This window comes from Motacilla alba, chromosome 4 (genome assembly GCF_015832195.1).
Source record: "Motacilla alba alba isolate MOTALB_02 chromosome 4, Motacilla_alba_V1.0_pri, whole genome shotgun sequence".
Lineage (NCBI taxonomy): Eukaryota > Metazoa > Chordata > Aves > Passeriformes > Motacillidae > Motacilla > Motacilla alba.
The window spans coordinates 11718049-11741583 of NC_052019.1; the positions used below are offsets into that span (position 1 = coordinate 11718049).

The 23535-nt window shown below is 39.1% G+C and overlaps 1 protein-coding gene across 2 annotated transcripts in view; it reads left to right on the forward strand.

Annotated features, from left to right (window-relative positions):
* Positions 1-403: 403 nt before the first annotated feature.
* Positions 404-23535, forward strand: part of PPP2R2C (protein phosphatase 2 regulatory subunit Bgamma) — a 193767-nt gene continuing 170635 nt past the window's right edge. For both annotated transcript variants that reach the window (XM_038134256.1, XM_038134259.1), the window contains exons 1-2: positions 404-649; positions 853-933. In XM_038134256.1, the coding sequence (XP_037990184.1) occupies positions 904-933 (30 nt within the window). In that variant the 5' untranslated portion in view covers positions 404-649; positions 853-903. The remainder of the gene's footprint in view (positions 650-852; positions 934-23535) is intronic.

Here is a 23535-nt window from a genome sequence, read left to right on the forward strand (position 1 = left end):
TGGCCTAGGGCTGGTACGAGAACTGAGGTGAATGTTATGGGGCGAACGCAGACGTGTTGGCACAAGGGCCACTGGCAGTAGATGCCACTGGCAGTGGGTGCCACCGGCAGGGGGGCCTGGTGTGCGGTGTCCCCCTCCCCAGGGATGCGTGTCCAGGCTTCGGGGGCAGCCGGGATGCGCGCCCATGCTCGCCAGGCTGCCCGCACCGCAGACACGGGCGGCACCTGATGGGGAGCGCACACGGAAACGGGACGGGCAGCAGGGAAGGCTCTCCTGGCCGGGACAAGGCCAGGCGGGAGCACTGCATCCCGCCAAAGGCGCCGTGGCCGGGCTCGCCTCGGACTGCGCCGCGGCCCGGCCCCGCCGCGCTGCCGGGGCTCGCTCGCACCTGCGGGGCCGGCGCTGCCGGGCGCGGCGGGTCCTGGCGAGGCGGCGCCGCCTCCGCCGGGAGCTCCGGGCGGAGCCTTCCCTCCTTCCCGTCCTCCCTCCCCCGGCTCCCCGAGCACCCCGAGGCAGCGGCGGCTGCCTGCGCCCGCTCCGCTGGGAGAAGGAGGAGGCGCCCCGAGCCACGGGCGCTGGGAGCAAAGCAAAGAACAGTTCGGAGCAGTGGGCGCATTCCGGAGGGCAACACCCATGTCCCACAAACAGGGTATCCGGAACCGCGCTCCTTCCCCCGGCACTCGCTGTCCCCTCTCATCCCTCCGTTGCCTTCTCAGCCCCCTCCATCTCTCCTCCCCGCTCTCTGCTTCTCCTCCTCGCCGCCACTTTCCCTTGTCCCTTCCTCAGCCCCGTGCCCCAGCTGGCCCCGTGCCCGAATGATGCCCGACTGACTGTGCCTTTCCTCCTGCGCAGCCGGCGGCCCCCCAGGCGAGAGCGCGGCTGACTGGTGCCTCTACCAGCTCAATGGAGCGGCCGAGTTCGAGGTCTCTGAAGGTGAGTACGGGGATGCTGAGGGCAAGCGTCCCCTCGCCCTCTGTCCCGCAGCGTTTGGAGAAACGGGGCTCGCTGGTGGGAGAGAGACCGTGGCGGCCGCCCCAGCGTCTGCCCAAGGACAGGTGTGGAGGTGGGCTGGCAAAGGGATATCTGCCGGTGGTTTGTATATTCCAGGCCGTGTGAAAGTGTCTTGGCTGGTTTTGTTTTGGCTTCTTTGGATGGGAAAAGTTTGTTTTGTGTGTAGCAGCTTAGGTGGCATGAGTCCTTTTGACCTTGGCGTCAGTGGGTGCTGGTGCAAGGTGGGCTGGAAAGTTTTCTGGCCTTTTTTCGCTCCTTAACGTCGAAGAAAGAAGTCACCTGGAAAGTTTTATTTATTAATGTTCTGTGATCAGAAGAACAGTCTTTGGGTGTCAGGGCAGGAAAGTCTCTCATACCAACCATACCAAACTGTGTATGGTTTTGAACATGCAGAGGATCTAAACTTAGGAGTGAGCCTGTGTTCTCCAGGATGCCAGATGTGTCGTGTGCTGTGCCCATGAGCATCTTCCAGTATCTGTTGTCAATGAGTTAAGTGGAACTAAGACCTCATCTCGATGTTTTTGATCTGCTGGGGTTATGGATTTCTAAGAAGAGTGTATTTACTCTTTGCAAACGTTTAAAATGCATCAGAAGTTGAGTTAGACTGAAAAACTTTGCAATACTGGGGAAGGTGGCACACTGTAATAGATTGGCTTTAGAGTCAACAGTAAGGAAAACGTGACAACAGGAGAGCACTGGAATATAGGAATTAGGTAGATAATGAAATCCCACTCACTTGAGATATTTAGTGTTTGTTTCACAAACATACATTGAAGAAATAAAGCTACAGATCTTACCTTGGGGCCGACAGAAAGATTACCTGTTTGGTGTCTCTTCAGCTATTATCATGATCCTTTGGGATTTGAAGTTTTGTGTCTTGTGTTTTGCTGTTTGGAGAAATTATTTAAACCCCAGTGTAGTAATAATAACCTATAGCTTGACCAAAGTTTTGGACTAAGTTCTTCTTTCCAATTATTCCATGGTGGTTTATATTTTGAGGTGTACTTAAGAGTGTGTGTAATTACACACAATTGCATACTAAAGCATTTATCAAAAGATGTTTTGATTTTTTTTTGCCTACGTGATTTTTTTTGGTGAAACTGCATACCAAACCAGATGTGATGACGATAGATGGGGGTGGAAATTATATCCGTGTGAGGGAGTGTAATGAGTGAGTGACAGCATTTCTTAGGCATCACAGAATGCTGAAAATGAGCTTTAGGTTGGCATTTACTTTCATTTAAAGATTTGAATGAGTAGAATATGCTTCTTAACCTCATTTGTCTGGGTAAATACCAGTGTTTCAGCACTGCTTTGAGATGATAATGTTTTTTCTCAACAGGTGTTTTATTCCTTTGATTTATTGGGTCATCTCTTTTCACAGGGCATATTTTTAAAATTACTTGGCTAATCTTGACTTCACTTCTCTTTAATGCTGCCAATTTTTGGGTTCCCAATTTTATTCCCCAACTTAAGTAGGAATCATACATGTTTTCTCTTTACTCAGCATGGAAATATAAATTCTGAGACCAGGAAACAAGCTGAAGCAATGTAATTTGATCTCAAAAACTGTAGAATCGAAGTCATCTGCAGGTAGTAAACCCTGTTTATGTTAATATATTGTATATAAATATGACATGTATTTTCCAGAGTACATGCTAGCTGTTAATGCCACTTATATCTAGGAACACATAGAGCAATATAATCAGCACACTTTGCAGAAGTGAAAAATAATTCAAAGAAAAGTCCATGGTGGCAAGTGACTTGACCTCTTTTGCTTGATAGTGTTTTTTGATAAAGTCCAAACCTTTTCCTTTGCTGAAGTATGCCTCTAAAATGAATGACACAGAGCAGACAGAATCTTTAGTTTAAAATTGATTGTTCCTGTGACTTGCATCACAGACTTTCTCCCTTTATCCCGGTTCTTTTTACTTTTCAGAAAGGCCACAACTTGTAATTGCAGCTGCATTGGTTAGCTGCATTGTCCACCTAGCTGATGGACAGAAGGACAAGTTTATCTATATTCAATATTATAGCGTGATTTATATATCTAGGTAGATATCTAAACATTTCCGTATTAATGTTATAAGTTCAGTTAGTCTTCTGGGCATCTCTTGCTGCTTTTGCTATTGAATGCTTGCATTGACCTTGACATACTCTCTCAGACTTCAGAGTTGTGTTCTGCAACATTTCAGTCCTAGTCTAGGAATTTTTTTTTCCAAAAATAGATTTGTTAGATGAAAAACATTCATTTGCATAACAGAAAAGAAAAATTGCATATTTCAAATGCAAGGAAAATAGAGCATAGTAAGTGAAATATCACAATCAAAGCCAAGATAATCATGTTTGATTTAGTCTTGCTGCCTTGAAACAGAATCCTATTTCAAATATTGCTACTTCTATAATTAACGTCTAAGTGCAAAATATATTTTATTCATGCTAAAAATCTTAAAGCACTTTGCTCACAGTAAGTGCAGCCTCACAAAAGCTGTATGAAGAACAATATTAATGTATCCATTTACAGGCTTCAAGAATGAAATATAGAAGTTAAGGATGTGATTTTTTTAGAAGCTGAATGTTATCTATTAAGCAGATAGCAGCATGGGACTTCTAAAAAGTCAAGTCTTTTGCTCTATGTCCAATGATCTACTGGACTGTTAACAGGATTGCTTAATCTAGAGCCTTTGCTTTAAGTTCCAAATCACACTGACTTCTTCAAACATGCTTTAACTTCTTGCAAACTGTGTAAGTTAAAGCATGTTTGAAATATTTTAGGCTGTGAATTCTAAGCTGGCATTGTGTTATTCTAGATATGAATGATAATGTATTTAATGAAAAGATTCAGTCAAAAATCATATTTTTAGTTCTCACTCTTAAAATTACTTCATTAAAGACTTGAGATTGATTTACAATGTAAATTTTCTTTTTGTCTATTTTGTAACTTTGTGCTCTTGAGACAGTTGAAAGCTCTTTTAGCATCTGTTAGCCTTGTGAATTGCAATGCGAACCTTCCTGTTACTTACCTTATGCTGCTGTAACATTCTCTTTAATTTATGAGTAATTTGAAGTGAGATTTATTGAGAAGATGGGTAATCTACTCTTTTGTTGTGAAAGTACAATTGAACAATCTGCCATTTTAAGGGACTAGAATACTTGTGAACTGATTAATATGAGTTTAATCACTGTCAGGTTTATCTCCAATAGCTTTTTGTTTACTGTAGTTTTCAATCAAAAACAGTAAGTTTGGATTTGATTCAATACTGTCTTTTCCATTATTTCATCAATAGAAATAGAAAGCGATGTGATTGCACATGCTTACAACTAAAGTAATGTTCTTGTGAGTCACGTGTTCATTAACAAGGTCTAATTAAATAGGAAGTCTCATCTATAGATGCTTTCACGTCCTAGTCCTTTTGTGGCAGAACCAAATAAGTGATTTTTCCTTAATCTTTTACACAAAGGCATGGTAGCAGTCCTTTTCTTAGTACTTCACAGTTTGCCAAGATTTCTTTCACCAAGAATCTTCACCATGAATGGATGGTATATTTCCATATTAGTTGGATGGTGTGCTTTACAGAACTGGGCTTCCAGTTGTCCAGTTTGGAGATCACAGAATCACAGAATATGCCAAATTGGAAGGAAGGGACCCACAAGGATCACGGAGTCCAGCTCCTGGCCCTGCACAGCAACATCCTCAAGAATCACAGCGTGTGCTTGAGAGCATTGCCCAAACAATTCCTGAACTCCGTCAGGTTTGGAGCACTGCCCTGGAGAGCCTGTTCCAGTGCCCAGCCATCATCTGAATGAAGAACCTTTTCCAACTTAAATCTCCTCTGAAACAACTTCTGGCCATCCCCTGGGGTCCTGTCACTGTCACCACAGAGAAGAGATCAGTGTCTGGCCCTCCTCTTCCCCTCATGAAGAAGTTGTAACTGCAGTGAAGCCTCCCCTCAGTCTCCTATTCCCCAGGCTGAACAGTCCAAGTGACCTCAGCCATGGCTTCCGCTGAAGGCCCTTCACCATCTCCACTGCCCTCCTTTGGAGGCTTTCTAATAGCTTTTTATCTTTCTTACATTGTGCCCCCAGCACTCAAGGTGAGGATGCCCCAGTGCAGAGCAGAGCAGGACAATCCCTCCCTGGCCTGGCTGACAATGCTGTGCCTGATGCCCCCCAGGACAGGGCTGGCCCTCCTGGCTGCCAGGGCACTGCTGATTCATATCCAGCTTTCTGTTGACCAGGACCCCCAGGTCCCTGGTTCTGCTCTCCAACATCTCATTTCCCAGTATGTCCTTACATTCCGGGTTGCCCCATCCCAGGTGCAGAATCTGGCACTTCCCCACATTCCTTTCATATGGTTGGTGATTGCCCAGCCCTCTCATTTGTTGAGCTCCTTCTGCAGGGCCTCCCTGCCTTTGAGTGAGTCAAGAGTTTTTCCCAGTTTTGTATCATCTGCAGACTTGCTCAGTATCGCTTCATCATTTATGAAGATGTTGAAGAGCACAGGGAGAAGGATGAAGCCCTGTGGAACCCCAGTAGTGACAGGTCCCCAGTCTGATGTCCCCCCATCATGCTCTACCCATGAGCCAGTTGCTCAGCCATCCCATGGTGTGTTTATCCAGCTGTGTGCTGGACATTTTGTCCAGAAGAATCCTGTGAGAGGCAGTATTGAAGGCTTTAAAAAATCAAAAAAAATCAAAAAAAAAAAAAAAAAAAAAAAAAGACATCAACTGGCTTCCCTTGATCAACTAGGTGGGTTACTTTATCATAAAAGGGGGTCAGGTTTGCTAAGCAGGACTTCCCTCTCATGAAACCCTGCTGGCTGTGGCTGATGACTGTGAGATGTAGTGAGCTGAACTGTGATTTTTCTGCAGACCACAATTCTGTTTTTATTCAAAGGAAATCAAAATGCTTGGAAGAGACTGATACTCCCCTTGCCCCACTTCAGTGCACATTTACAGAATCACTATCAATTAGGTTGGAGAATACCTCTGAAATTGAATCCAACCTATGACTAAACATTCCCCTGTCACCTGGGACATGGCATGAAGTACCACGTCCAGTCTTAAGCAGCTTAGGATGCTGCCAGTGTGCATACAGTGCTGTAAGGTGTGCCACAGCTTGTGTGTACCCTGGTAACCCCTCTGGTGCCATGTATGTGGATAATACAGTTATTCCAGTCCTACCTCACACATTCCTGTTTATTCATTCAGCAAGTATTTCATCCCTCCTTTATTTTGCACTGACTTATATTGGTATTTGGTTGGTTAACTATCACTGATGTTGGAGAGCTGTTGCAGCACAGGGAAAGGGCTTCTCTTTGAAGTGGTGTCATCATAATTTATCCCCATTATAACGTTGAATGTGGTTCTGTAAGACCAGACATGGTAAATGACTCATTACAAGAAATTGTGGGTATTTGATAATACTTCTAGTTGTTGCTGCACAATCTGACACTAAGTTTCAATACGAAAAATTTAATATGATAGGCAAAGAGGAAGGGTTAGGATATGTTGAAATTGTATTTATGATAGCTTTACTTCTAGTGATGCTTTTCTTCGGTAGTCCATTTGTGATATTTTTGTATGTGGTTTATACATGGCATGGGTATTGTAAAAATCATTAATTCAGATATTTCTGTAGGCCATTGTAAAAAAGACTGATAATAAAATACTGGAAAGTACATGTACTTGTTGTGAAAAGGAAAAGGTGAGTGACTTATTTACATTTTTTATTTGTTGTTTCCTATTTTGGTGTTTTGATTAAGAGCTGGTTTGAATTTATGGAGTAAATTAATTTTTTAAAGTACATTAAGATGATTTAATTACAGTGATTCATAAAATCCTTGCCTACATAGAGTTTCCATTGGAACTTAATATGAGTGCTAGAGTGTGTTTTCTCCTAAGAGTCATTAAATGTCGTTTTACCATAAAACAAATACTTGTTAATTATTTTATTTTGCAAATGTCTGACTGAAGACATTAGGTCCTTTTCAGTAACCTAAAAAGTGGTATTGCTGTTTGGATTAAGCTTGAAAAACTGGCTAAGGTTTTTTTTCAAACGAGGTTTTTAGATTTTCCTTTCTCAAGGACTTCACACACTCCTCTAACATTCTGTACTTCTTTAATTCTCTGGATCTTAAAAGGCATAAGTTGCAGCCTTCATCCTCTCAGTTTCCAGAATGTGGTCTTCAGTTTCCTTTTTACCTTCTAGTCATAGAGCAGCAGACTCATTTAGGTTAAAAATGACCTCTAAGATCATGGAGTGCAGCCTTTAACCAAACATAACCATGTTAGCTAAACCATAGCACTAAATTCCACATCCAGTCCTTTCTTGAATACTGGCAGTGATGGTGATGCCACCACTTCTTTGGCCATCCATACCAATGCTTAACCACTCTTTCAGTGAAGAAATTCTTCTTGATATCCAGTCTGGACCTCCTCTGGTGTGTCTTGAGGCCATTTCCTCTTGTCCTGTCCCTTGTTACCTAGGGGAAGAGACTGACTCCACCTGGCTACAACCTCCTTTCGGGTAGTTTTTTTTCCTTTTCTCCAGACTAAACACACTCAGCTCCCTCAGCCACTCCTCCTAAAATTTACTCTCCAGATGCTTCAGATGTTTCCCTTCTCTGGACTCACTTCAGCACCTCAGTGTCTTTCTTGCAGTGAGGGGCCCAGAGCAGGAGACAGAGCTTGAGGTCTGACCTCACCAGTGCAGGGGTACAGTCTGAGTACAGGGGGTCAGTCACTGCTCTGGTCCTGCTGGCTAGAGGTTTTGTTGATCATCTTCCTGATTTCACCAAGAATCAAAACCTTTTTTATAATTTAATGGTCACTGTACCCAAGATGGCCTCTGACCACCACATCTCTCACCAAACCTTCTCTGCTTGTAAGCAGCAGGTCTAGTGGGGCACTGCTTTCCAGTCTGCCCCTTTACATACTCAGTTGGATTTTCTGGGTTCTGTTGGTTTTACTTTCCCTTTGTTCTCTGTAACTCTCCCCTCCACAAAGGGATTGCAGGTGGTTTCAGTCCACTGACTGTTGTGCAGTGTGACAAAGATGTCTCTCTTTTGTGTCATTGAAAGTCTGCCATTTGCAGCAGGTGCCTGCATAGCAAATCTGAGCTATTTTCCCTCTCTCTCACTCTTTCCAGGTCCATAAGGCTTTCCATTTTATATGATCCTTTCAATTCCGTCCAAATAACTCCTGGGAATTTTAGTTTTATCTATGCTTGAATGATGAAAATTTCCTTGGTATTTCAGTTTGTCATATACTTTATGAGGCACTCAGTGTATATATCTCATGAAAGATGAAATCACACTGTTGTGGGCCTGATTATGCAATTATTAGCAAGTCAAAACTCATGCTTTCAAGTTACCTGGTCCAGAATTTAACAGGGGCATCTTTTATGCACCCTCTTCCTCATTAAACACACAATAATTTAATTCAGGTAATGATTTTGTTATCAATAATTACACTGATGAAGTAAGCAGGGATTTCATTTGGGCTGTAAATTTGCCATTTAGAGTAAGTCAAACATTGTCATTCAGCTTGAATAGTGATGGACAATTCAGAGAGTATAGAATTGCCTGTGATTCCAGCTGAGATACGTAAAAATCACCAGGTCTTCACAAAGCCTCCTCTTCAATTATAGGTCAAGTCAGAAATCCAGGATACCTTTATGGAGATTAACTTTATATAGGGCCAAAGAGTACCAATTTTCTGATTTTTCCAATTCCAATTTAGAAATGTGTGCAGAAATTGCCCAAGCAGTCTTGCAGAGTGTCTGAAGAGCTGATGCACAGGTAAGTTTTTTCTACTGTGCAAGTATATTTTTTATGTATGAACCTGTCAAAGCTGAAAGAAATTTCAAGATCAGATTCTTCTGTTTCAACCCAGAAGCTTAACTTCTGCAAATATGGATTCAGAAGTCATAGTGCAGGCCACACAGTTTGAATTGTAATATTCTCATTGATCAGCTCTTTTCTGTAAAATGCATTTTTTAGTAAAATTCTGAGAGATTGAAAGCAGAAGTCAATATATTTTTTCCTTGCATGTTTTTATTGTCTGATGAGAAAATTCCAAAACTTTATTTCAAATTTTGCAGGTATTTTCAACTACAGTATGCAGTATGCTACTTGAATATAAATTAATTCAAAATAATGGGCAATAGCCCAGAAGTCTTTGTGTGATTGCCTAATGGTACATGACAAAATCCACCAACAGTGAAAAGATGTTATTTACTAGTCAGATTCTAGATGTTGCCATCTCAGCTGAATTGTCAGGGTTTGGTGATCCAGAAGAGGGAGCTGCCACATAAATTTCTAGCAGTTTTGAACTTAGCAAAGTCTCTTTTAACCCCCCCACCATGGATTTATTTTTTCTTTTTTAATTTTAAGATTGACTCCAAGGATTTCAGGTGATGCTTTCTTGGTCACTCAGTTCGTAGTTTGCAGATTTCCAAAGACAGCATTAGAGACTTAGTACTTTAATTTCCTTCAGTTTTCAGTATCAGTTCAGTATGTGCTTTTAAATATTCTGCTTGAATACCATGGTAAAACCTTTGGTTGACATGATGAATGCAGTCCCTTTTACCTAATCTGCAAAGTTTTTTTAAACATAGATGTTTCTGACTAGCCCACCATGGATTTTTGAGAGATGTTTTCTGTATCATGCAGGAAGAACTTTGTGGTGGCTGGCCTTCCTCATGTGAGACAGAGGTGGCTTCTGAGTCATCGTAGTATTTTTTTCTGTGTAAGGAGTGGCTCTTCTGTCACAATAAGGACATACAGCTGGTAGTTTAAAAATAGCAATATATATGTAAAACAGCAAAACCAGTGTGCACACTTCAATGTACTTCTAATGTGCTTTCTCTTTTTTTTTTTTTTCTTTAGCTGTGCAGAGCAATTTATAGTGATTCCATCTATAATTTGTGGGTTATAAAACTAAAGAACAATGAGCTACTGGGAGAAGGCATTAAAACACAAACTTATGGTCAGGAAGAAGACCAGACCAGACTTCCTGAGCATATTTTCAAGTGCATGATTTAACGTAGGTTCTGATATTGGTGGGTGGAACCCTAGATTGCTGCTTGCTGTAATGATAGAGCTTATCAAAGCTATTGTATCTTCAGATTCCTTGTTAGTCATTTTGTGTTAAAAACTGATGCAGTGATGTGACTTTGTTTCGTGAGGTAACTGGAGTATTGAGAAACAGGTGAGACTTTTTTTTCAACTGCCTAATATATTCCTTGGGTCTTTTTGTCATTAAAAGCTTAAGACAATACTCAGTATTAGGAAGCTTATATTTGTTTCTCATGAAGAAGAGTGAATACAGCACTGTGTGGATGAAATGTTTGTGGGTCATCATGTTACATATTTTGTGCAAATTTTGAGGTGCTGGAACATGTTCAGAGAAGGGAAATTAGGTTGATGAAGGGTCTGGAGCACAAGTCTTGTGGAGGGTTGCTGAGGGAACAGGGGTTGTTATTGCTCTGTACAACTACCTGAGAGAAGATTGCAGAGAGGTGGGGATTTGTCTCTTCTGCCAAGAAGCAAGTAATAGGACAAGCAAAATGGCCTCAAGTTGCACCAGAGGAGGTTCAGATTGGATATTAGGAAAATTTTTTTCACTGAAAGGGTGTTCAGGCATTGGAACAGGCTGCCAGGGAAGTGGTGGAATCACCTTTGCTGAAGATATCTAGATGTGCCACTTCAAGATGTGGTTTAGTGGAGGACTTGGCAGTGTGGTGTTAGTAACGGGAATGGATCATCTTAAGGGTGTCTTCCAACCTAAGTGATCCTGTGATTCTCTTTCTGGTGATGAGTATAGGATCATAAAAGACCATGTGGTTCCAGTGAAGAGTGAGAATGGAGCATTTCATTTGTTATCAACCTTGAACATTCCTGCATGTGGTAGTATCCTGCTCTTGACTTACTTCATATTTCCAATTACTAAATCTATAAATATGAATGCTTTCATAGAAGTTACCACTGGATTCCATTCATTCCTCCATGTGGTGTCATCATGTGGCCTTCAGACTATGTATGCAAGCTGTTAGACAATGTTAGACATTACATTGTGAAGTTGTGCACAACATTCTAATATCAGAACGTGCCAACATGAAGAACTCTGTGGCTTAATTTTAGTTATTTTGTAAAATAGTTTTGAAATTTCTATATTTTTTATATGCTCACAGATGTACAAACACTTTTTTCTTATATCTATGCACGGTTAATATAAAAATCAAAAGAAAATTTTATAAGATCAGTGTAGATGTGTTTGACTTTTCCTCCAGGAGGCTTTAGAATAGGTACATCAATAAATACTGGTTTTTGATGATACATGATCTTTTGCATGTGGCTGTTACAGTTGAAATATATAATATTTAAAAATATTTGTATGTTCAAAAACCGATGGCCTTTTTTTAAGTTTCTAAGTCTTCTATCAGATACAGTTTCTTTTCAGAATGCATACGTTCCCCAGATGTTCTGGTTATGTTTATTTGTAAGCACATTTTATAGTGGCTGATGTCACCGTGAATAGAGTTGACAGTTGGGCTGATTGCAGGAATATGCAAAATGTTAACCTCATAAATCTTTCTCCACCTATTGTATTGTGTAATTTTTACAAAATATGCAGAAGAATGGTGCAAGAGACAGTTCCATTATTTTAGTTGGGACCATTTTGGTATTGCAGTTAATGCTGATGTATTCAATTCAAAGACAGTTATGTCTAGACACTAACAGGGGCTGTTGATTTGACATTCTATTCACAGAGAGAGCACGTGTCATTCAAAAGTGAGTTGTAAAACTATTCAGCATGGCTGCATTGTTAGTGATGTGCCTTTCCACTTCACATGACTACTATAAATAATTACCATATTTAGTGATCTCGAGATCCTGAAATGAAAATAACCCACAATTTCTTTGGGAGATACAAATTATATTAATATTCCTTCTCTTTATACCCAGCATAAACTTCTGTGTTATGACTAGACTCAAAGATGCAAAGTAGAAGTGTTATCTTTGCAAAACTTCATGGCTTCTTGTTAAATCTGACTTATTGAGTAATCTTTGTGATCTTTGAAATTTTTAATATAGACTAGTTTTCGTCAATATATGGTTTTGTTTGTTAGAAAACTCTTATTTTTTAAGTTTCTCTGATAAGTTCTTGTGTTAACATTGTAAAGGCTGCTTTGAAATTGATTGTTTATTGTGGAAATACCCCATGCTTCAGATTTCATTTATTTGCAAGAAGCACTAACTTGGTGTCCTTTGTAATGGTATACAAAGTAGATGTAACAAATTTAAAGTAAGAAAAATTCTTATTTTTCATGCACTACATCTTAAAATTGTGGGTTTTTTTTTTCCTTGAGCTTTTTCATGCACCTTTTTTTTTTCTTTTTCTTAATCTTGACAGGCTGTTAATTTCAGTGTGTGCTGATTCCTCTAGTCTAAACTAAGGCATCACAGCCATATTTCAGTTTGATTGCTTTTTCTGGGTTGAGTTTTTTCTCCCCAAGAATACTTGCCCTAGTGCAATGTCCACCTTTCCTAAGTGAAGCCTAGAGAGACCTTGAGAGTGCTGAGTGCATTGAGAGTGTAGCTGAGCATTGGTATTTCTTCAGAAAGGTGACACCATGCCTCAGAATCTGTGATTTTATGTTGCTTTTTAATTTCTCCCTCTCCTCATGCTTCTCCACATTAATCAAAAATCTTCCTTAAAGCATGATACCTGTTTTGACTTCTGGAAGAAGCAACTGTGCATTGAAATTTATTTCAATTTAAGAATATTGCAATATTAACTTTTTTTTTTTGATTCCTGATAATTTTAGAGGCATAGTTGTTCAATGATAATTCCAAAAATGCACAGAGCTTTGTTGAAGGAGTTGACTTCTCATTTCTTGATGATGTCAAATCATAAAATGTATCCATGGGGAAATAGTAAATAGAATATTTTGTGTCAAGAAAACAGACCTCAAAGTTTAAGCTTCTTGATTCTACTATGAGACAAATCACCTCTGCTAGAGAACATCTCTAGAAGCTGTAAGATCTGTCTCTCTGTTTTTCCCCCTATGCTGAGGTGAGTCTCTAGAGCAGTTTGTGACCTATGTCACACATCAAGTGTTAGACTTGTGTAGTCATTAATTGCTTGAGCTGCAAGTTCAGAAAGCACCCAGAGCAATGCCTGTACTGGCTGGGGCTGGGCAATGCTGACCTGAGCAACACTGACCCCCTTGCCCTTGCTAAGATAACTCACTTACAAAGCTCCAAAGCATCAGACAACTGTGTATCTCTCGCTCTCTCTTTCTCTCTCTCTATGCATCCTCTCATCAAATGGTTGAAAGAAAGCAGGTATTCAAACCTTGTGGTTAAAAAGCTAAACAATTGAAGGAGGATTGCAAACCCCAAACTTCCAGGGGCATCATCCCATATTACTGTTTCTACAGGTACCCTGCCACATTTGACTGCCAGGTTTTACGTGTCTCTATTTTACTTTTTGTGTATGCAGTATGAGTGATTGGAGCGCTGTTCTTCTCCAGGCACAGAGCTGTGTTGTTTCTTTGGTAAGAATACTGAAGTCTGTAACCATTCACGTAGATTCCTATTCCACCAGCAAATGCTTACCTATGTAAATGTAACATTTGAGTTCAGATGAGAGCACAAGTCAAGAAATTCAAAGATATAGTTCCCACAGCAACCATAATTCAACCTGGTTGCTGTGAAAGCACAAAAGCTCACTCCAAATACCATGCAGAATACTGCACGTATGCAAGTTTATGAGACACAGTTGCTAGGAGAGCCATAAATTTTAATTTCTAGAGGTATTTACATTCACATTTTATATCTCTCAGAATTAAAATCAGTATTTTTTGAAACTGCAGAAATGAAGAAATGGAATAGAGGCCATTTGGATTAGTGTATCTTTTTCCTTTCTTGTAAGGTACCATTGATTATATTACAATCTCTGTCTTTCTGTTGACTTTTATTTTTAAGGGAGTAATATTGAATTACTGGTCTACTCCTTATCTAACTCTATTTTTTCTCTTTGTTTACCCCTATTACTAAACCTGCAGCTAATGGGTCTACTTGTTTGCCTACTAAGGATAAATAAATCAGATATTTATCTGCATGTTGCCATACATCTTGCTATTCAACTTCATCTGTCACTTAAGGCTCTATTATAAAATATCCCAAAGCATATGGAATATATTTATTTTCAATATCTTATAGGGTACTTTTGGTTTCTTTCTTTGCCAGCTAAGTCTGCTGATTTGGTCATCTTAGATGTGTTTAGTTATTATCACGGTTAGTGAAGAGGTGGAAGTGTCCTTGTTCTGAATTTATATTTTTTATTTAGAAAAATGTAAATATTTCAATTATAGTACTTAATGAGCACAGCAAATGTTTGTAAATAATATCTACAGGATTTCCAGAAGCTGGTTGGCTGAAATATCTATATGAACTTCCTTAGCCTTTCGAATATGGCCAGTGGAGAGAGAGACCATGATGTTTGAAGATTGGTACATTAAATCCCATTCCCATGGGTGATTATTATATCTGTAGGCTGGATTGAGTATTCATGGTTATTTAAAAAAAAAATTCCCTTTGACTGTGGCATATGCTAATACCTCATAATTTATTTGGAAAAAAAATCACTGCATAGCTCTATCTCACCAGTCATTTAAAATAAAAGAGTAAAAGGGAAATGACACAAGAGAAAGAAGGTTCACAGTAAGAGTTTCTCTTCAGTAAACTACAAAAAAATTAATTTAGACTTCATCCAGTTTCTACCAGACTGATTTTTCTCAGCCCTCCATCACATCTTAGCCTGCTATATAAGCCTTTTTATGGACAGTCTGGGCAGAGCTGAAAGGCTGATAGGATGTGAAAATGTTCTCCTTGGGAAATCTTTGGATCCTGCCCTTCCCAGATTGTTAGGAAATCTGCTCTAGGAAACCTGTTTTGACAGTGCCTGTTATCTCTGCTCAGCAGAGTCCTATAGGGACCATCCCTGCCTACCTCAAAGCCAGGGTTAGGGGAATTCTCTCTGCAGCCCAGTGCCTTCCCAAAGCTTTATTGTTCTGTTTCATTGTGTTCAAAAGCTAGTTAGGAACTGCACATCGTACTGTACATGTGTCTGAAATAGTTTGTGTATATGAAATGCAGGTTTTCTTGTGTAAGAATTTATAACCTGAAATTTGAACTCCATCTGAAAATTAAAACATTCATGATGGCTCAACAATTTCTTACTAGGTAAGTAATCTTACATCTTAAATTCTGGCTGCCCTCTGATCAAGAGTTGATCTAGTCTTTCCACAGTGACTTCACTGTGTCTGAATTCTATGAAATGAGGAAGGGGACTGGGAATTTTGAACCATGGCAATTCTTCAAGGAGCAGGTAGTGTCCTGGTGTTTGAGTGGAGTCCTGGATAAAACTTGATTCATAAGGCTCTATGTCCTGCTGAAACAAGAAGATGAATGCTCCGGAGGTAGGTTTTTGGTAAGAGCTGTGTTGTGATCATAAGCTTCCATCAACATCCTTACAACATTTCTTTTTCCAATGTGTATAGCTAATATTTTGGGGCTTCTCTGATGTCTGAGTAGTTACAAGGATGGTTTTGTTTTCTTCTTTCTGTCCTCTTACATGTAGTAGTTGAGGTTTTAGTATTTGAAGTGAATAAAGAATGGCAAACTTCAGTGGAAACTAAGGGCTGCAGAGGGATGATTTGAGATAACTGGAAAACAGCACAGTGTTCCACTTGAAATTGATCTATTTGTAGTAAATAGAAATACATAAATAGACACTGGGTCTGTAAAACACTAAGTTTACATTTGTGTTCATTACAAGCTGATCAATAACTGTTGCTGGATGACTTGATGTAGTTATTTTATACAATTAATTGCTGGGCATACAGGCCCAGGGAAGAGAAATGTGCAGTCAATACTGCCAGGAATTGCTGGTAATCACGATGAGCTAAATTTGTTTTGAGGTGATGGGGGTCCTGTGGGACAAAAATGCCTGTGTGGGAAACTGCTTTCTGTGTAGTGGCAGAAGTGCCTGGTGTTGGGAACAAGGTCATAGTTTCAACACTTACTGCCATCAGAGGAGAAAGCTGGTGTAGCTCTACTTATGCATGTGTTTTTCCTCCAGCATGTAACTTCCTCTGTGTGCATGTGTCCCCAGAGACACAGATTTCCTAATGGAACACAGGACTTTGATGAAAGTGGATGGCCATGTCACCTCACAGTTCTCAAAGGAGAATAACATTTCTTTGGTGGGATTAAAACCATCTGCTTGCAGGGCTGTTAGGTATGAGATAGGATTTGATGTTAAATACGTTAGTTAGTCCTAGTAATGGAGGGTTGGTATGTAGAATATACTGTCCGATATGTTAAAGATTTTTGTCTTTTCTCTTCATTTGAAAATATGTATCCTTGTCAATTACAATGAGCTGGAAAGAGGTAATTTTAAAAATTTTTCAGTTTAATTTTTAAAGAGTTTTCTGTATTTTCCATTTATCTGCAAACATTTCTTTTGACATCCTGTCAAAATTCCCACAAAGATGTTTGAATTATATTTTATAACTCTGATAGAAGTTGACCATTCTCTCTTATTGAAGGTAACACAGTTCCTTTTGCAGGATAATATTTCCAGTTTCCAACTTTGACAAACTTCTAACCATTGAGGCTAACAATTTTTCTCCCTGGATTGGCTTCAGGCTGATTTTTTCACAGAAAAATCTAGTTAAAACTGCCAACTTAGCTTTGACCCTAAGCTTCACAAGAAAATTCCTGGTATCCTTCTGCCCATTAGAAAAAGGATTCCATCAACCTCTCCTTGAAAAAGCTCTAGTACTTGCATGCTTTGAAGGAGGAACTTCAAATTGACAAGGTGAATATAATCAATTTGACTATATTGAAGAGTGTCTGACTGTCCTTGTGAATACCCACTCTTCTTTGACCAATTTATGAACCTCTGAAAAATGATTGTTTAAATAATCTCATGTTAGAGTTGATAGAAATGGGTAGATAAAAATTTTCCCCCCCTTTTCTGTCAGCTCAGCATACAGGGAATATACCCTGATGCAGAGCTGAATTGACCTTTGGGTAATTGCACTTCTGGTCTGATTGGAATCAGAGAAGATTTTAGTGCTGAAGTCTCACAATTTGCTGTTCTCTTTGAATTGCATTCTCTCTGTCTGCTGGAAACGGGCTGAGTAGAGGAAGAATCACTGTTTGATTTGACCTAGAGCGGGTACTGGCCATCAAGAGTGCCTTGGAAAAGGATGCTGGGGTTGAAGGAACTGGCACAGGGGCTGGCACTGTGGAGCTCACAGTGTAAAGGAAATCAGAACTCTGGGTGTGTGGAGTACACTGGTAGTACTTGGTCATCACAGTTACATGCTGAAGCTGCCTGAACAGAGACTGGAAACAAGGTGAAAACATGGGAAGAGGCATTATGAGGAGAGGAGGAGAGACATGGAGATGAGTCTTCTGCAGGGCCTAGAGATTACCACAGTTTACTTGAGAACTGCTCCACTTCTGGTGCTAGAAGGCTGCCTGGCATCATTGCTGGCATTGGGAGTGAAGCTGTACCCACCAAGGGAGTTCTTGGTATGTTCTTTTGGACCAGCTCTTCATTAAAAGCACAGACTTTTCTAGGTTTCTATAGCAAATAGTGACCTACTTGGTTCAAGAAACAGGGAATTTTCCAGTAGACCTTATGATTGCAAAGTTACAGAAGATCTGTGAAGGTATTAGATTTCCTGTCATCTGATAGAATATGTTTCCTTTATTTGAGAACTTGGAAATTCTTTTACCTTTGAAAACCTTCTCAGAAACACTTCAGAATTGCCATATCAAGTGTGCAATTGCCTGTGGAGCCTAATTTAAATGCCTGACATGTATGCATTGTAGTATAATAATTATATTATGATGCTGGTTTAATTTTCACCCAGTTGAGCAGATGAATCAGAGTAGTGAAATGCAGAATACTGTTCTATGAGCCGTGTCTGATCTGTTGCAAAAATTGGAAGACATGTTGTTAGCATTCTGGAGAGCTGGAATCTCTTTCCCTGTGGTGAGGTTTCTGTGCAAGGTAAGAAGCAGTGCACTTTTTAATGTGATGTCCCTAATTCTGTGGTTTTAGTTTTTAGGTATCTAGGTTGGGATGCTGAATTGCTGGGTAGGCACTCTTGCACTCGGTCAGTGGAAATCCTGTAGAGAAAGATATAAACTATAGAAAATATAAAGGATTGGGCCACAGAATGAGTAGTATGAAGAAAACAAGACAACTACAGGTATGACATTAAGTGAGTTATATTCTTTTGGAGTGCTGGATAAAGTAAGGTTAAAATTTTGATGATCCCAGCATGTAGCAGCCATTGGGTTGCATACTGCAGTTTTTAATTTCTGGTTATTTGCATTTGCACTGCTGGCAAATAACTTTTTAAGAATTGTGTGTATGAGGGAGAAGGAGAGACTTCACATACCTACAGATATAAAAAAAAAATGGATGAAAATGGCTTGCTTTACAGAAATATTTAGGATGAAAAAGAGTACATTAAGGAAATAAGTTGAAGTAGTTACAGAATCTTCTCACATAGTCTCTTGCTAATTAAAAAAAAAATAATGTTTTAGCATCTTAACTTTTTTTCTGATTCCCTTTAGCTGCTTCAAGGGCATGTACAAATCAAGAAAAATAACTGTGTGAACAGAGAAAATGAAAGGGACTGGAGATTTATAGCAACTTGCAAGTTGCTATAAAAGACAAAAGTAAATGAAAGGGATATAATTTTCACAGATTTCAAATGTTATTATATTATGTCATAATTTTATAGGGTATTAGCCTTATAGCAGTAGTTGTGAAAAATAAAGTCAAATTCAGAAACCATATTTCCCTAGTAAACATATTTGATAATAATAATATAGAAAAAGAATAATTATATGTAATAGTTAAAGTTTAAAAAATTTTTTTTGAAAGTTTAGCTGCTGTGACAGTCTTGTGGCATTAGGGTTCTAACTGACTGCAGAATGAAAATTATGTGAGCAAGGAATCTGTGGATTTGGCGAGAAATAAAACTTATTACTGGTTCAGGATGTTGTCATACTTCCTTTGTATTCTTACCATTAAATATCATTTTGCAGTAATGACGCTTAACACATCCAGGAATGGCAGTGAAGGCTCCGAAAACTAAGATGCAACGTATCAGATTGACTAATAGATTATGAAGTGGTATAAACAATTTTAACTAAACTTAGTAAATTTGTGTTGCTTTCCTATTGTGTTTTTTCAGTTGGTTAATTTGCAAAATCAGAAAATCTTATCAAGTGTTCTCTATCATTGTTACAAAGTCACAAGGCTTTACTCTAATTGTCTGCAGGTGATAATAATTGATATTTTAAAATGCAGTTTCTTTGCTCTTTTTAAGATGAGAAAATCATTAAAAAATGAATTCTATCCTAATGGGACTCAATTGAGAACCTACTGAATAATACAGTAAAACTTTCGTTGACTTCAGGAGGAGCAGAAATCTGACTTTTCATATCAATTTCTGCTGATGAGGTGATAGCTGTTTTTCTGCAGGGATCACTTGTAAAGTATTGCTTGAAACCATGACATTGAAGCTGCTGGCTTTGTTCCCCTCTTGCAGTTGGGATTTGGGGATATAGAACATAGATGCCTCTCCTTTCTGAAAATCCTGAAATGTCTGCTAAATCACAGCTTTTCAAATCCTCCCAGAGGAGATTTGCTCAGGATTTTTTTTTTTTTTAATACATCTAGTAGATGAAAAGTAATAAAACCAGAAGGGTTATTTGTTGTATTTTGATGGCTGAGTCTGTCACACCACATTTGCAGAGCTGCGGGTGGGTGGTCAGCACCACTGCAGTCCCAGAGGTCAGCGAGCGAACGCTGTGGAAGGGCTGTTTGTGCTACGAGTGTAGACAGGGGGCTGAGGTTGCGTTATGGTGATTTACGTTATTCAAATGGGAATTTTGATTGCTGCAGCTCAGATGATTTCTAACGTGCCAGGCATGTCATGTATTTAATTATGGGATGTGCTGATGGGGAAAGAGCTGGGATGGCTGGAGTGTGTCACGGCGCGAGCGGCTCCGCAGTGCGGGCCGGGCTTGCTGGGACAAGCTGCGTTGTTGTGCTGGCCCCCTGGGCCCCTTTGCCACCCTGTTCTGGTGCTGTTCCTCGCCTTGTGTGGGATTGTTTTCCTCAGATCAGGTCCAGTAATTTGGCTTTTAGCAAAGTAACAACATGTCATGTATAGAAGGAAAATTTAACTGGTCGGTGGCCAGTATGGGGTAAGGTTAAAGTCTGTGTCCTTGAAATACTGAGAAAATACAGCAGCAGATGTGCAGGATTTAAACTGGTTATTATTCCTGTAGATATAAACAGATAATTAAATGTCATTTTTACAATGTCTTCATCAGAAAAAGTTTGATCTTCTACAAATACCTTTTAATACAGCATTTTTTTTTTTGTTCTCATATGCTGTTAGATTTTTGAATTCCTCAAAGCATTTCTCTTCTGAATGATGTCAATATTTTTCTAGAATCTTACCTTTTTTTTTTTGTTTCTCCATCTTCTTTGTTGTTTATTTAAGATGGTTAGAACTGTGCCTACAGCCACTTCTTTTTTCCCTGTTGTCGTGTAGAGTGTGTTATATTTTCTTAAATGCCTGATTCTTCTCAACAATCAACATGGTTTCTTTTCTTTATTCCAAGAGCTGTGGAAGTACATTTTCAGTGGTAGAGGTCTTACAGAAGGTGGAAACTGCTGACCTAAGGCTTCAATTATTACACATTTTAACTTACTATAAAAATGTTTAAACTTTCCTTGAAGACAGGACTTCTTGGCAGGAAGATAGGGTGATTAAAAACATATATAATAAATGCAGGTAGCACCCACAAAAATTCATCCAGCTGTGTGAAGTCCTGTCAGTCTTTGGATCTAATCAGAGGCAGAGTTTTGTTCTTGTCAGTCAATGACAGCTGTGGTCAGGTGAGATGGGCTTTGTGCACATGGACCTGCAGAGATGTGAAGCAGCTGTGCAAACTCACCATCCAATCACCTCCAGCTGTTCAGTGTGATTCAAGTTGCTCGTGGAATCATGTGCAGCAAAATCTAGACCAATTGTAACTTTAATGAGCTCGTTTCTGACATTATTTTGAATTTTCCTTTCAGCATGAGACTGTGTAAATACAGTAGTGTATATAGACATATACAAATACAGTATGTAAATGTATTGGATTTTATGCCAAAACTCAAGGCTTAGGTCTACCCTACATTTCTGGATTTCAAGGGCAATTGTTTGCATTCATGGTGTTCTAAATATCAGGAGCAACCTTTGGTAGCTTCAAAACAGTAACTGATTTTAAAAAGAAATAACACGGCCCTAATTTTACAGCTTTCTAATGTACACTGTACACCTCGGCAACTGTACAGTGTTTTGTTTGTTTAAAGAAGTGGCATTCGCTTTCAGCTTTTCTTGGTTTTACACAGAATAAAAGAAAGTGTTTCCCTTTCATGCTGGTAAGAAGAAGAAGAAAGTGAACCCTTTATTCTTTAGGGAAAACTCTAGCTACGTCTAGCTTGAGGAGTCTTCTAGGTCTGCTTATTTGTTGTGCTCACCGTGCCTTGCCTTGGCACTGAAATGTCTGACAGAATATCGGAGATCAGGCAGATGAAGATGTTGACAGAAACCCCAGCCCTTTGTGGATGTGTACATTTTTTCCCATGTAAAAAACAAAGCAGTTCCTCTCTCAGGGCTAACAGTCTTTATAGCAATATTGCACCACTGTCTGTAGGCATTACCCAAGTCTTACACTAATTTCTGACATGCTTTTTTGTTGCTTTTTATCATTCCTTTTATACAGCATAATAATCTTCTGAATATATATTTAATTGCACAGTCTTTTACTTTTTTCTTCTAGATCTTTCTCTTGTAGCTTGACTAGACATGCAGGATTTACCGCATTGATTGCAGTTTTTCCATAGGGATATTCATAGGGAAAATGTAGAAAATATGCTATAACTGTAGATAAATGTAGAGTGTGAGAAGAATTGAAACGTATTTTACAGTTTTGATTTTGTGCAATTTAGATTTCATGTATATAATTTAGGAAATCACTTGTTAGTCTACCTAGGGGAGATACATGTAAAATTACAGTTGGAAACATTGTACTGAGAGTAATTACAAATTGTCACTACTTAAAATTAATGTTTTTTGTTAGACAAGCTGAAAAAACAACATGAAATGATAGTAACTCACTGTTGCAGGGAGATATTCAGTAACTTCCAGGAAAATCAGAAAACCCCACATACTGTTGCCATTCTGTGCTAGAGAATACAGATATTTAGGAAATACCACTTACTCTGATACTTCTGTATAAAGTCTCACTGACATTTTTAGGGTATGTGCAGTGAGTGACCATTGATAAATTACAGACTATAGCTGGACTTTTTTGGTGAAAATTGGTGTGCGATTGACCTATTTGATCTCTATTATTAAGTCAATACTAAGATAGTTTAAAAATAGTTGATATTTGCAATATTTATTGGTTTTGTTTCATTATTTCATTTATGAAAGCTTCTGTTGGCAAATGTTGTCACTTGTTGCTTTGATGTCATAGCATCAAGCACTCACAGAGACACTGATGATCAAAAAAAGGAGGTGATTTCAACAACTTAATCTGGCCTGCTTCATAACATAAACTGTGGATTTCTACACAGTGATTCCAGCATTGAATGAATAATTTTTGACAGAACTAGGGAATAATTATGTTTTTATGAAGACAGCTTTTAGGCCCCAAAGTCTTTTATTCTTTCTGCTTTCGGTAAGAAATAGGGATCTTAATTTTATGAGGGGGCCTCTGTGGGGAACAGTAGTCCCCCTGTAAGTTTTAAATTTTATAACCAAGGACCTTGATGAGTAAACTGTTGTTGGCTTTATTAGTAATTTAATGGGTAAAAGTTTAAAGGATTTGGCTAATTTACTTTCCATACCCAAATGTAAGGACATAATTTTTGGTGTATTAAGATGCTTTTATCCTTTCTTTTTATTCCATGCACATCTGTTCAGTACAAGTGCACGTCCTGGATGGCTGAGCGTGATTTAACAACTGTTGTTAACATTCAGTGATCTTTTACTTGAATTATCAATTTTCATTCATAAAAGGAGAAATTGTATTTCATAAATCAAGAATACCACAGAATTTAAAATTCTTAAAAATTCCTTCTGAAAAAGGAAGGAATTCCTAAACATTTCTTCTGCTGTAATGCCAACTGGTACAGTGTGTAAATAGTTATGGACAGTCCCCATATGCCACACTCTGTTTCTATTTATTGCAGACCACATCCTTGTGGACACAGCCTGGCTGCATTATCATTGCCTAGTCTTCTTCATCCCATTGCTCTTTTCTTATGTGCTTGAAAAGTTAAAAATGTAACTCATACAACTGTGTTGTGTTCAGGAAGTTCATTTGAAATATCGTTCTAATAAAACCTAATA